This window comes from Alternaria ventricosa (assembly GCF_023758065.1).
Source record: "Alternaria ventricosa strain BMP 2768 chromosome Unknown scaffold_7, whole genome shotgun sequence".
Lineage (NCBI taxonomy): Eukaryota > Fungi > Ascomycota > Dothideomycetes > Pleosporales > Pleosporaceae > Alternaria > Alternaria ventricosa.
In genome coordinates this window covers 52,301-65,117 of record NW_026055687.1, presented here as the reverse complement: position 1 = coordinate 65,117, position 12,817 = coordinate 52,301, and the positions used below count along the sequence as shown (strand labels likewise).

General features: G+C 51.5%; 6 protein-coding genes across 6 annotated transcripts; 1 reads left to right on the top strand and 5 right to left on the bottom strand.

Moving 5' to 3' along the window:
• Window positions 1-432: 432 nt before the first annotated feature.
• On the bottom strand, window positions 433-1,708 carry J4E93_004780 (uncharacterized protein; the record flags this gene model as incomplete). Its single annotated transcript, XM_049342706.1, has 2 exons — window positions 433-524; window positions 664-1,708. 2 exons carry the CDS (start codon window positions 1,706-1,708, stop codon window positions 433-435), a joined length of 1,137 nt encoding a protein of 378 aa, XP_049199706.1.
• Window positions 1,709-2,745: 1,037 nt separating this feature from the next.
• Window positions 2,746-4,166, bottom strand: J4E93_004779 (uncharacterized protein; the record flags this gene model as incomplete). The annotated part of the gene is made up of 2 exons (XM_049342705.1): window positions 2,746-3,203; window positions 3,263-4,166. 2 exons carry the CDS (start codon window positions 4,164-4,166, stop codon window positions 2,746-2,748), a joined length of 1,362 nt encoding a protein of 453 aa, XP_049199705.1.
• Window positions 4,167-6,768: 2,602 nt separating this feature from the next.
• J4E93_004778 (uncharacterized protein) lies at window positions 6,769-8,217 on the bottom strand (the record flags this gene model as incomplete). Its single annotated transcript, XM_049342704.1, has 2 exons — window positions 6,769-7,326; window positions 7,378-8,217. The coding sequence occupies 2 exons, from the start codon at window positions 8,215-8,217 to the stop codon at window positions 6,769-6,771; spliced, it is 1,398 nt and encodes a 465-aa protein (XP_049199704.1).
• A 465-nt stretch (window positions 8,218-8,682) lies between these two features.
• J4E93_004777 (uncharacterized protein) lies at window positions 8,683-9,936 on the bottom strand (the record flags this gene model as incomplete). Its single annotated transcript, XM_049342703.1, has 1 exon — window positions 8,683-9,936. One exon carries the CDS (start codon window positions 9,934-9,936, stop codon window positions 8,683-8,685), a length of 1,254 nt encoding a protein of 417 aa, XP_049199703.1.
• A 228-nt stretch (window positions 9,937-10,164) lies between these two features.
• J4E93_004776 (uncharacterized protein) lies at window positions 10,165-11,062 on the top strand (the record flags this gene model as incomplete). The annotated part of the gene is made up of 2 exons (XM_049342702.1): window positions 10,165-10,398; window positions 10,451-11,062. The coding sequence occupies 2 exons, from the start codon at window positions 10,165-10,167 to the stop codon at window positions 11,060-11,062; spliced, it is 846 nt and encodes a 281-aa protein (XP_049199702.1).
• A 42-nt stretch (window positions 11,063-11,104) lies between these two features.
• J4E93_004775 (uncharacterized protein) lies at window positions 11,105-12,750 on the bottom strand (the record flags this gene model as incomplete). Its single annotated transcript, XM_049342701.1, has 4 exons — window positions 11,105-12,396; window positions 12,451-12,478; window positions 12,534-12,587; window positions 12,640-12,750. 4 exons carry the CDS (start codon window positions 12,748-12,750, stop codon window positions 11,105-11,107), a joined length of 1,485 nt encoding a protein of 494 aa, XP_049199701.1.
• Between the last annotated feature and the right edge of the window lie 67 nt (window positions 12,751-12,817).

The following is a 12,817-nucleotide window of genomic DNA, read 5'->3' as shown; positions in this document are numbered from 1 at the left end:
CCAGTGTGCGCCGCTAGCGCCTCCAAACAAGTAACTCAAATAGCAGCTGCGTAACATACTTTTTCGCGTCTTGAATCCGTAGAAGAGGCCGAATTCGTAAACTTGTTGAGCTTTGATCCCACAAGATATCTTATGGAGGAGCCTCGAAATGTAGTTGCCAAAACGTGATATCTCGACCCGAAAGAAGTACTATGCGGTGCATCGCGAAGTCCAACATCGAGCGAACCTTCTCGTACCCTTTAGCCTTCAGCCGATCAGATGTGAGTGGCTTAGAAGCCCATGAGTATGGCGCATTGCTAGACATATCGAGGTCGCCTTGTATTTCGAGCTGATCAAGCGTTACACGCCCGAGCCGATGCATGTCTTTCATTGCCACCAATATGTCTCTCCATGCTGCTATGCTCGTACCTGTGACTGTGACATGCGATAAGCTCACATCTTCCAGAGTCGAGCGATGACGGAGAAGCATCCGAAGCAAATTGCGCCCGTGACTGCGAGACCGGAAGAGATGTAGCGTTCGAAGACTGGTCCAGGAAGACTGCATAAAGACAGTCCGCAGCATCCGGTACTCAAAGTCACAGCTGCGTCCATAGAAGTGTTCGACTGCAGCAGCGTAGATCATCATCTCCGATATCCATGTTAGCAAGGCAGGAACCTCGCTACCATCGATATCAGTCATTGCGCAATCGAAGGTTAGACTTCGTATCCGCGGAGCTATGGCTCTCCAGCTTTGATGACCAGTATCATAAATCTTGCCGTTCGATGGAAGGTTCGCCGCGATGATTGTCAGGTCAACCGAGAGCTTGTCCAAGTCAACCGTGCTCAATATATTGGAGAGATTCTCTAGCAGGATGATCTCGGCGTAATACTCCATGAAGAGAAGGCCCTCGAGATTGAACTCCAATAGAGTTTTCGAACCAGATGGGGCCAAATCGGTGGTCACTTCGATCTCGTGTGCTCCGACTGCGCGATAGAGAGACATGGTACCTCTGCTCCGGAATACGTGCTTGGCGAATCGTTCTTCGTAATATGCCCCTATAGGACGGGGATTGATCTTGATACTCTTCAAATTCGTAAGCTTCCCGATGGCATCTCGAACATATTTAGCCGCTGTGCTAAAGCGATTCTGTTGCTCGACCAGTCTCTTCAGCGTGCCTTCGTACTTTTGAAGCCAGTTGGTATAGCCACCTCGGTCATTCCAACGAACCACTAATGCTGATCCTGAACCTCTTCCAGTAAAGCCTTTCCATAGCGGCTCCGGAAGCTTGACCATGGGCCATACAGGTCGGGCAGAATCCATGTATATGTAGCTCTGAGGGTGTGGACATCCCATAGACGGCTCTTCCCACGGCTCTTTCATATATCGAAGGTCCACATCCAGATTCGTGTTTAATATCTCCGGGCCGAACTCCAACTCTTCCACGTATGTGCATAGATGCTCGTTTTCAGATAGGTCTTTCAGAATGGCCAGACTCCATGGCATCAGGCTGAACTTGGAGGAAGAGAGATGACGCTGTAGGAATGCGTCTTGGATCTTCGAATGGATGATTCGACTAGCGAGACGGAGACTAGAAAGGCTTATGGGGTCGAGGATGAAGCTCTCTCCGTCTGCGTAAGAGGTCCGTGAGTGGCAAATCTGCGTCCAGATCTCAGGAGGTAGGCCTTCAAACGTAGGTTCTGGTTTTCCGGGGAGTGGCGGCTGCGACATCGCTTGTGCGGAAGATAGTTGAATATGCGCCAAGCGGAGAAGTGGTGATGAAGATAGGCCTTTATCGACGTATAACGAGGAAGTGAGCTGAAAAGGTTTATCCGTCTCTCTAGAATCGCCTTGTCGCAGGTGGGCCAGCGAGTAGGACACGCGAAAGACCATCTTCTACCCTCATACCGTGGCTTCTATGGCGATTTCGAGAAGTGACCATAATCAGATGTCAGAAAACCAAAGTCTCCTGCAATATGTCGCCAAACAGCGGCGGAATGGGTAGGCAAAACACATGTTTACGCCTCAGAAACTCCACAGTGTTGACTGGACCCATTAGTAAAGAAAGTTCTAGAAAATTACCGTGACTGCTGCACCAGAGGGAACAGGTCAAACCAATGGCCTATTGTAGTGTTGTCCAGTGCCAGCATCTAGGCAGTGACAATGCCCAGGGTAGCTCGAGGTTGCGTGACGCATGCACATAGTTGAGTTGCAGATGGATGCTAAACCTCCGTGTATCCGTCCAATGGATGCGCACTCGATCAGCCACGCATTCGGTGATCACGTTGCATCTGATCTGGCTATTGAAGAAAAGGAATTCAATGATACCTGGTCGATGTACCTGAATTGCGCAGAAGTTGTAACATGGTGGAGATCGCATCTAGCTCGCGACGAGGTGCGAGGCATTGGATGGGGTGGCAAATTTCTGGTCAAAGCTCCTTGGCGTTGCGTCTCCTTCCATTGGTCCCGCGACGCGAAGATGACGCGACATTCCGCCCTCAGCTTCTGACCACCTGCGCCCACTTGGGCCCGACAGCAACACCTCGCATCGTCAAGCATTTCCAGGTCTGGATTTAAAGAACACACGACAATGGTTGCTCAAAGTAAAAAAGCCTGCTTATTGGGTCACTTTAGACACAAAGGAGATATTTGGCGCATCTGAACAGATTTATTGAAAGCACTGAATCACGCTCATTACCAGAATATCTACGACCGACGCGTCCACCAGCATAAGCACACTTCTGCTTCGTCCCCCAGACCCGACGCGCTCAAGACCTCCTCGGAGCCGCACTCGTCTTCCCAATCCCGCCGCCACCTACGCCAAAAGTACTCGGCCTCTTGCTTGGCTGGAAGCTCATCTGTCTCGTCTCATTTGTGGCGGGCTGGGAGGGCGCCACGGGAACGGGATCCGGCAAAGCAGGCGCGGAGGTCTTCGCCGAACATGGCATTGCCGGAGGAGACTTGGAGGGGGCTGTGAAGCCGGCAAACACAAATGGAGGGGCGGCAGAGGCGACATGCTGAGTCGCGCAGGAGGTATTCCGTGCGTTCTGCATGATAGCAGGAGGGGCACTGAAGGTGTTGTAGCCGACCGGGGGTACCGAAGAGGCAGCGGCCACGATGGCTGGAGTGGAAGCGACCACGACACTGGGGCCAGCCCCGACAACCCTGTTGCCAAAGACGCGCAGACCAGACAGCGGATACCGAATGCCATGAAGGCGCAAGCCACCTAGACAATGATTAGTAAATGGTCTTCAAATCAGTAGAGGATATGTTAGGAGAACATACCTTGTGGAAGGAGAGGACAGGGGAGGCCATCAAAGACCGCCATGGCGTAGTCCAAGTAAGTCTGGAACTGGGTTCCGTCGATACCGAGCTCCGCAAGGTCAATGCCAGCATTGCCCGCAAGAGCCCCAAGGAACAACACCACGACGGTCATCTGAAGACCTCCCGCCTCCACCATCCGGTGGATATACTCCTTGAGGGCGTTGAATATGGCGACCTGGGCGTCGCGCTGGTACATATCGCGGCCGTGCTGAAGAGCGATCGGCTCCAGCTCGTTCACCCTCTTCCTCTTGGCCTCAAGGGCCACCTCCAGCCGGTTCCGCTCGCAGAGAAGGGTCGACACCGTTGTGTCGTTGTGCTTGTGGATGATGGCATCTTTCAGCCGGGAAATCTCGTCGCACTTCGACTGAAGCTCGCGCTTCAGCTTGGCGATGGTCTGGTTGGAGGCGAGACGGTCGGCGTCAACGGCGTTGACGTTGTAGTGTCGCTCATACATGGCGACTTTGCCAGTCAACTTGTTGATCTGGCGCCGGAGCGTTTCGATGGTGGCCTCACAGTCGACCAGCGACTGCTTACCGGGAGGGGGGACGTAAGCGGCACCCGAATTCTGCTCAAATGCAAGCACTTGAGCTTTCAGGGCCGCTATCGTTGTGTCGCGAGAGAGCAGAGCAAGCTCGCGAACCAGCGCGGCGAGAGTACGGACAGAGGAAGAAAGGGCGCGGCAGGCGGGCGGCGAGGACCGAAGGACACAGCAGCCGGCGAAAAACCATGGCCCAAAGGATGGATGGGGACCAGCCCCATCCTCCAGCGCAGCAAGGAGAGGATTCAGAAGGCCGAACGAAGTTGCGACCTGGAGAGCGAACAACATGACTGCGGCCAGCGCAAAGAAGAGGAAAGTAGACGACATGTCGGTTTGTTTTGAGGGTTTGTATGTCGTTATGGGGGAAAGTGTAAGATGGATGAGCAAGTCAAGAGCAGGAGGTGGACTTTATATGCTGGCTGAGAACTGTAAAATGTGCTACTGACTATCGTAGGTTGCGACAATACGAAAGTCGCTATTGTCTGGACGGGGTGAAGGGCGCAATACACACACCGAGACCATAGCCATGAGGACTACAATAGCTTCCATCATTCCGACCGTGTCTATTCGCAGTGACCGTAGCTCTCTCATCATAGTAACGGCCAAAGTCTGGCTTTGCAATAAGTCCATGATGATAGACACGATCACATACAGCTTTCACTTTCACCTCGTGAACAGCCAATGTCAGCCGCAACACGGCGGTTTGGCTTACTCTTGACCAGTGTACATACTCTCGCAGGTACCTCGCATCAAATTCTCCGCTCTGCCACCGCATGAGTTCTCGCATGATAGCGTAGCCCTGAGACTCGACTTTGATGACATAAGCAGATCATGACGCTATACCCAATTGGGAGAGATGGGTCATAGTCTCAAATCCGACTACCATGCAGAGCAGCTACTTTAATATTGATACATGAATCTCTACAAGATGATTCAGGTGTACATGATTGAATTCTTGGTCATTGCATGCGTAAGGATGTGATTGTGTTATTCAGTATTGAGCAAGCGTGGTGGGCGTCAGAGCGGGGAAGTCTCAGCCTGAGGCTTCGAGGCGGCCCTATCGTACTATCCACACGAATCTTCCATTTCCACCATGTACAAACCACACATGCCACAGAGGTCCTCCGAGAATGCGCCTTATCAACTGCATAACTTACGAGCTCGAGGAGTTCATTGGCAGCAATACCCCAAAGTACGCCATCTTATCTCATACGTGGGGTCATGAAGAAGTCCTATTCTCAGATTTGCCTTTGCGCCAGCCTTCAACTATAGCAAAGGCTGGACACCAGAAAATTCAATTCGCCTGCGGCCAAGCGATTCGCGATGGACTGGCGTATGCATGGGTAGATACATGCTGTATCGACAAGACATCAAGTGCGGAGCTTTCAGAAGCTATCAACTCCATGTTCGACTGGTATTCAGATTCCACTAAATGTTATGCTTTCCTAGAGGACGTCCTGGCCCGTAAAGTTGAGGGAAGTCTCCCAGAAAGCCGATGGTTCACTCGTGGCTGGACGCTGCAAGAGCTGATTGCGCCTACAAACGTGTCCTTCTACGACAAGTTTTGGACGTTTTTCGGAGATAGACAAACACTTGCGCAAGACATCTCTGACATCACGAGAATTGACCTAGCAATACTTCGCTACGGCCTAGTCAATAGGAGAAGTGGGTGCATGGCTTCGGATAAGGCGGTATCGCTCGACACACTCTGCATAGCACGAAAGATGTCATGGGCATCTAGCCGAGTTACAAGTCGCCAGCAAGACGTTGCGTACTGTCTGCTGGGGTTGTTCGATATCAATATGCCACTTTTGTATGGAGAAGGTGAGCGCGCTTTCGCACGGCTACAAGAAGAGATCATAAGAAGGAGCGACAGCGATGACTCAATTCTGGCCTGGGGCTTGAACAGCGAGGCAACTCTGTTCTCACCGGAAGAGCTCATACCCGTCCACGAGGGAGTACCAATGAAGGAGCAGGAGCTACTAGCGACGTCGCCAAAAGCATTCAAGAACTGCAGGGATCTATTGTTACCGCGCGCCTCAGATGTATCCTTTTCCCTTACAAATACTGGAATCAACTTGCAAATCCCGACGGTTTACGTGCAAGCACCAGAAGGCAGATCAAAGCATGGATATTGCCTTATCGGACTTCTTAGCTGCTTGGCAGGTGCTGCTGCGCGCTCTCACATGCTTGGAATTATCCTACATCCTCTCCACAGAGATGACGACCAGCATTCCATACGGCCTATGTACAGAGGTGGAGCCCACTCAGTGAGTACGGGAAGCTACAAGGTCTTGAACACGGTATTTGTGAGTACCAGAGATGCCATCAAACGCACTGAGAGCAGCGTCACTATTGTTCGTATGAACCGACGGTTTGTTTCATTCAATGAGTCGTATGTCATCAATAACTCAAAGCAATTCTTCGAAAGATTGGGTTGGCGCCTCGCAGATGTAACAGGACGGTCTTGCGACCCACTTCTCCATACTCCAGAACACATACCAAGAGATCCAAAAGATTGGAATCCGACAACAATGACTTATACACGTCTCGTTCAAGAAAGTCCACTTGACATGTTGTCTTTGGAGTTCTCGAGCGAGGATGGACCATCCCCATCATCGTATACATTGGACATCAAGGTGGGAAGTCAAAGTCGACGTTCTGAGGCAAGATCTGAAGCTATCTTCGAGTGCAAAGATGGAAGTCATGTTCAACTCACCGTTAATTGGGTTGATGAAGGCACGATACACCAATGGAGAGTGTTCAGCATCAATATCGGTATTGTCGTGGTCTTCTAGACAGTCCTGACATCACTATGTGTGATGAGATGAAAGGAACGCGATTCAATATAACCGTATTGCACCTTTTTCCTATCTTCCCTTGGCTGGGGTTCATCCTGGCAAGATTGAAAATGCTAAGATAGATAATCCTAGCAGCTGAGTGCCGCAGCAAAAGCCACAGCCAAGACCGCCGTGACACTCGCAGCGATCGTCCCTGCCGCGCCCGTCTCTTTGGGTACTTCAGCTCCAGATGTACCCGACGCATCCCCACTCTGCGTCGCGTTGTCACCACCCCCAGCTTCCGTCCCAATCGAAGCGAGCGGTTTAGCCTTTGAGAATAGCAAGCTCTGCACTATAGCCAGCGCACTGAACACCTCACCTAAATTGCCGTCGCTAGCAGTTTCCAAACTATCCGTATGATGCCATGAGTTCGGGCACTTGACGTCTTGCGAAACTTCTTGGCATATACCGGCGGCGGCTTTGGCGGACGCTTCGAGCTTCTTGGTGAGCGGCTCTGCGAGGGAAGGGGCAGCGATGACTGCACGAGCATACGAGCGCGCGGTGATACCTTTGAAAGTACGCATATCGAAGGTGCACCGGCCGTTATGCTCGCAGGCTATCTCGGTGAGAATATCGTCTTCGAAGAAGATATTGGAAGAGTTCACGAAGCCTTGTACAGCATCGGCCCATTTCTGTGCGCCGTTTGTCTACCGGTAGCTATTAGTATGAGACTGGGTCAAACAATGAGAGATACTCACGATGTTCTGCATGATAGCAGAGCCCTCTGTATATACCGAGTGAATGTATGACCACTGCATGCGATTGGCATCCTCGCAATTATTCAAGTCGGCAGAAGCACCGTCGTAAACATCATATTCATCGCTGATCAATCCCCGGTCCTCGGCCCAGGTATACGATTTATCTGCCCATTCAGAGTAAGTTTCGTTGCCGGTAAGCTTGGCTAGGCGGGCAGCCAGGAGGAAAAAGTCGCCGGCGGCAGCATTGGATTTGTAGTCGTATCCAGACTGGAACGTGAAGATTGTATAACGAAGACCTCCTCCACAGGTTTCTTCGTCCCATCTTAGCACCTGCACATCGAATACCTCGGCAGCGTACTCAGCCCAAGATCTGTTCTCTGGTGGTGAGAAGCCAGTTTCGGCTGCGGTCAGTGCTGCTAGAGCCCAGGTGGTTTGATCCTCGTTGGTGATTTGTCCAGTTTGATTCGCAGGCATAAAGGCATAATCCTCACCAAGCTGCGCTTGGATGCCTTCGGAAACGATGGAATCATACTGGCTGTCGCCAGTTAGGTAGGAGTAGTCGATCAGCGCGTTGAAGACGAGACCGGCTTCCCACCAGTAGTAGGGATCAGGGAAGATGCCGGGGATTCCAGATTCGGACACGCTCTCATTGTAGAAGGTGACGAGACCGCTAGCAAGCGTCTTTGCAGCACTCTTGATGGAGTCTATCGATGTTAAGCTTTGGTTACGCAAGTGGGGAAAACCGCTATTACCCTGGTTCTGAACATCCAAGTCTAGCGCGGTGGTAGTGCTGATGATGCACGATAAAGCGAGTGACAGCACACTAGCGCGTGCGAACATGATGAAAGACAAAAAGAGTGTAGTTACGCTGCGAAATAGAAGTTGACAGTAGAAAAGCCAGTACTTCAAAAAGCAACAAGACAGGAAAAGCAGCTGGTGATGTTTGTCAAGTGGCACAGGATCAGCGCTAGCATCGTCAATCCAGCCGCTGTGCTATGCGTCCAGTCACGGTTCATCGGCTAGCTAGCGCAGAACGCCTGAACCCACATAACCTTGTTGCTCATCTCGCATAGCCATTCAGGGGCAGAGCATCGTATGAGGCGTGTATACGGGCGTAATGCTGCCTTGCGATGGACTTTGGAGACAGCACAGCCCTACAATAAATATAGGTGCGCTCTGGCTCGGGGCCAAGAGAAGCCACAATATGTCATCTTTCATGCTTGAATATGTCCGTGTAGCTAACCATGCGCATGGAGTTGGTTGAACAATCTCTTTCTGTGCACCTTGAGGTCATACGGCATCGCATCAATTCGCCTTCCGACCAATACCCATCTTCGCGACCAGAGCCTCCGCGATGTCGCGCGCGAAGTTTTGATCGTTGATTGCGCGCTCGTCCTCGATTATCTCGACCTTACTATCCTGGAGCCCTCTTCTTATCGCATCGAAGAGCGCCGCATCCGCTTTCTCGTCTTGAAACGGCCCATCAGGAACCGCAATCATGCTAATACCCCCCTTTGGAAGCCATATCTGAATCACCTCAGGATTCTTTGCATGAGTTTTCAACTTTGCCGCAATGAGATCGCCGACTTGAGTCGCTTCGTCTACGGATGTCCTCATCAGGGTGACGACAGGGTTGTGCTCGTAAAGTTGGCGGCCTTTGTATCGTTCCGGTACCGTGTTCATGGGGCCAAAGTTCGTCATGTCTGTCGCGCCTACGGAGACGATATATGGTATTCCAGCTTCTGCGGCAGCCTCGAGACGATTCTCACCCGCGCTCATCACACCGCCGGTGATGTGGTCGCATATTTCGGTAGTGGTAAGATCAAGCACTGCATCAAGGCCTCCTTCTTTGACAAGTCGCTCCATTGCTTTTCCGCCGTGGCCGGTGGCGTGGAAGACGTACGTTTCAATATCGTAATTCGCTTCCAAATGTGTTCGTATAGAGTCGACGGCTGGGGTAGTAACACCAAACATGGTGATACCAACACGCTTCTTAGATTCAACGGCATCCTGTTGACGAGACGCGTATGCTCGAGCCATTCCTGCGATGGCGGCTCCAGCATTACTGAGTACGTTTCGGAGTACCTGATTTAAACCAGCGACGTCCACCACGCTATACATCAAAGTAATATCCGTTTCTCCGACGATTGGTCCAGTGTCACCGCTCGCGACGGTAGAAACAATAAGTTTGGGGAAGCCGATGGGAAGCGCGGTCCTCATCACTTCTGCCGCTAGAGATGTGCCACCCGAGCCTCCTGCGTTGATGACAGCGTGTATCTTTCCTTCTTCAAACAATTTCTTAACTGCCTTGGTAGCGCGGGTAGCCATCGTCTTGATGACTTCGCCTCGAGGCAACTCGCTCACGTCTTCCACGCCACCCTGGTCCTTCAGCAGTTCGTCTTGACTGATGCTGATGGAACTGTGCCTTATACGCTTTCTACCCACATCCATCAACGTTACGTCGACATTGTTTTGTTCTATTTCTTTGCGGAGGAAAAGAAGCTCCTCCAATTTTGTGTCGCAAGTACCGAGAAGTACGACGCGTGGCTGAGAAGACATGACAATATGATCGTCTGATGGAGAACACAAGGTTGTTGACGTATGAATATCGAGCGGGTCGTAGATGCTCATACCCGTGTAATGACCCCCGCGCTTGCATTACGTCATCGTGCATAATGCAACAGCACGACCCAGCATCAGAGCATCGAGCCTTCCGATTGCATATTCTAAAACCAGAACCCTCATTTCCCCTCTGATAAAGAACTGAAGTACGTTTAGTACGCAAGCATGTCGCCACCAACCGATCGCAAAAGTATATTACAAAACCTCCGCTCGCAGATCGACAATGGCAAGATCATTGTCGGTGCGGGCGCTGGCATCGGACTGAGCGCGAAATTCATCGAAGCAGGTGGCGGCGACCTCATCATCATATACAACAGCGGAAGGTATCGAATGGCCGGCCGCGGTTCGCTGGCCGGTTTAATGCCATACGGAAATGCCAATGATGTCGTATTGGAAATGGTATGCTAATTGCGGGAGAAAGTCGCAACAATTCAGCGACTAACGATCTCAGGCTGGCGAAGTCCTTCCTATCGTCAAGTCCACGCCGGTACTAGCTGGCGTATGCGCGACCGACCCGTTCCGAGACATGTCTCGCTTCTTGAAGCAACTCAAAGACCTTGGCTTCGCCGGCATCCAAAACTTTCCGACTGTCGGTTTGATCGACGGAACTTTCCGGCAGAATCTTGAAGAGACGGGAATGTCTTACGATGCCGAAGTGGATGTCATGAGGATGGCGCGAGAGATGGACTTGCTAACGACGCCGTATGTATTCAACGTGGAAGAAGCGAAGAAGATGGCAAACGCAGGCGCCGATATCCTGGTCGCTCATATGGGATTAACGACGAGCGGAAGTATTGGAGCGAGTAGTGGAAAGAGCTTGGACGATTGTGTTAAGCTGATCCAGGAGATTCGCGATACTGCAACGGGTATCAAGGAGGACATCATCATCTTGTGTCACGGCGGCCCAATCGCAAAGCCAGAGGATGCGGAGTATGTGATCAGCAGAACAAAAGGTGTGCATGGCTTCTATGGCGCAAGCTCAATGGAGCGCTTGCCTGTTGAAGACGCGATAACCAACATCACAAAAACGTTCAAGGGACTAAAGCCTGGGTCCTCTTCGTAGCCTAGTAATGGACAAGTGCATTCTTTATTTCGAGTCGTATATCTACAATGTATACCGGAAGTCGGGATGGCGATCGCCAAGTTTACCGGAGTCGATCTGTCGGATTCGTTCCTCGATAGACATCACTTCTCTCTTCTTGTTGATGCCGCGCAAAGTGAAGTACATGAGAGCATAACCACATGCTGCGATCGTGATCGTTGTGATGGAGACCGCGTGACCAATCACATAACGACCGTCGTCATTCGTAATACGGTAGATCTGGCCGGCCATGATACCTGCTGAGTTGCCGATCGTTTGTTGCAGTCCTATGGCGGTGGCGCGCTTGAAGTATCCCGCATTGCTGTTGATCACCCAGGTAACGTTCAAACCCACGACACAGTAGATGCCAGTAGCAGTGACAAAGGTCGCGAAGTACAGCACCCCAGTCGAGGACATGGAGACGCCAAGCATCATAGCATAACCAATTGAGGTGACTAATGCCAAAGGAACCATGAAGAACGCTCGTCGGTTGAAGTAATCCGAGCAGAAAGCGACGAAGAGGTATACTGCCGAGGCCCAGATGTACACAGGTACAGTGAGGAGCTGAGTGCGGATGCTAGAGTATCCAAATCCACGGATGATGACGGGGAGGAATGTCGAGAAGCCGAAGGAGCAGGTATTGGCACAGAACTGACAAGCAGAGCTGAGCCATACTTTGGGATCGCGGAAAGCAAGCTTTACTTCCGACTTGTCCAAGGCATCTGTTGTCATCGACTTGCCCTGGTACAATCTCTCGTTCTCGTGTCGGGCGCGAAGCAGAGCCTTTTCATCTTCGTTCAACCACCACGCGGTTTCGAAGTTGTCAGGCAGTAGGAAGATGGTAGCAATGCCGACAATGATGGAGATGAGACCCTCTACCAAGAATAGCCAGCGCCAACCAGCGAGTCCCTTTGCGCCATGGAGATTTGTGAGGCCGTACGCCAGTAGCCCGCCGAATGCACCGCTCAGTGCAGATGCAACAAAGAGATACGAAACCCTCCGCGCTTGCTCCAGAGGCTTGTAGTACATACTCAGGTACAAGGTCAAGCACGGGAATAGGCCTGACTCGAAGGCTCCGAGGAGCAGGCGGGTAGCGATGAGAGAGGCGTAGTTTTCGATGAAAGCAGCCCCAATAATCACAGCGCTCCAGCCGATGATGAATGTTGGGATTAAGCGGGATGGTCGCAGCTTCTTTAACAATATAGAGGCTGGAACCTCGAAGGCGATGTAGGTGACGTAAAAGAGCGTTACGGCAACGTTTAGACGGTTACCGGTGAGTCCTAGATCCTCGTTCATGCCTGCGATGGCAGCATTCCCTGCGCGCTATAAGCAAATGACTTTGGAAATCTATCATTGGGAGATGTGTGTACCGATGTTGGACCGGTCAAGGTAGGCCACCTGAAGCATGCGTGTTAGGCTTCTTGGAGTGAACTCGAGATTGTATGTGGCATACCAGAAACACCAAGACCATCATCGGAGATAGTATGAGGTCCAATTTGCGAATGAGCTGTTGATCTTAGTCAACACGTGACACCCAGTCTTGGGTGCATCGCTTATACCTTTTTCTCAGCGACTGGATCAATGTGAATCTCTTCGCTAGCGCCAATCTGGGTATCCTTCTCGTGAACTGAGCCATCAAAGGCCTTATGATCCGGGGTTGGATGCGACATGGTGTCGGTAGAGTCGTCTTCTGCGGGTAGACGAGACGGAAAGCTCATGATGCAGGCTTGCAATCCA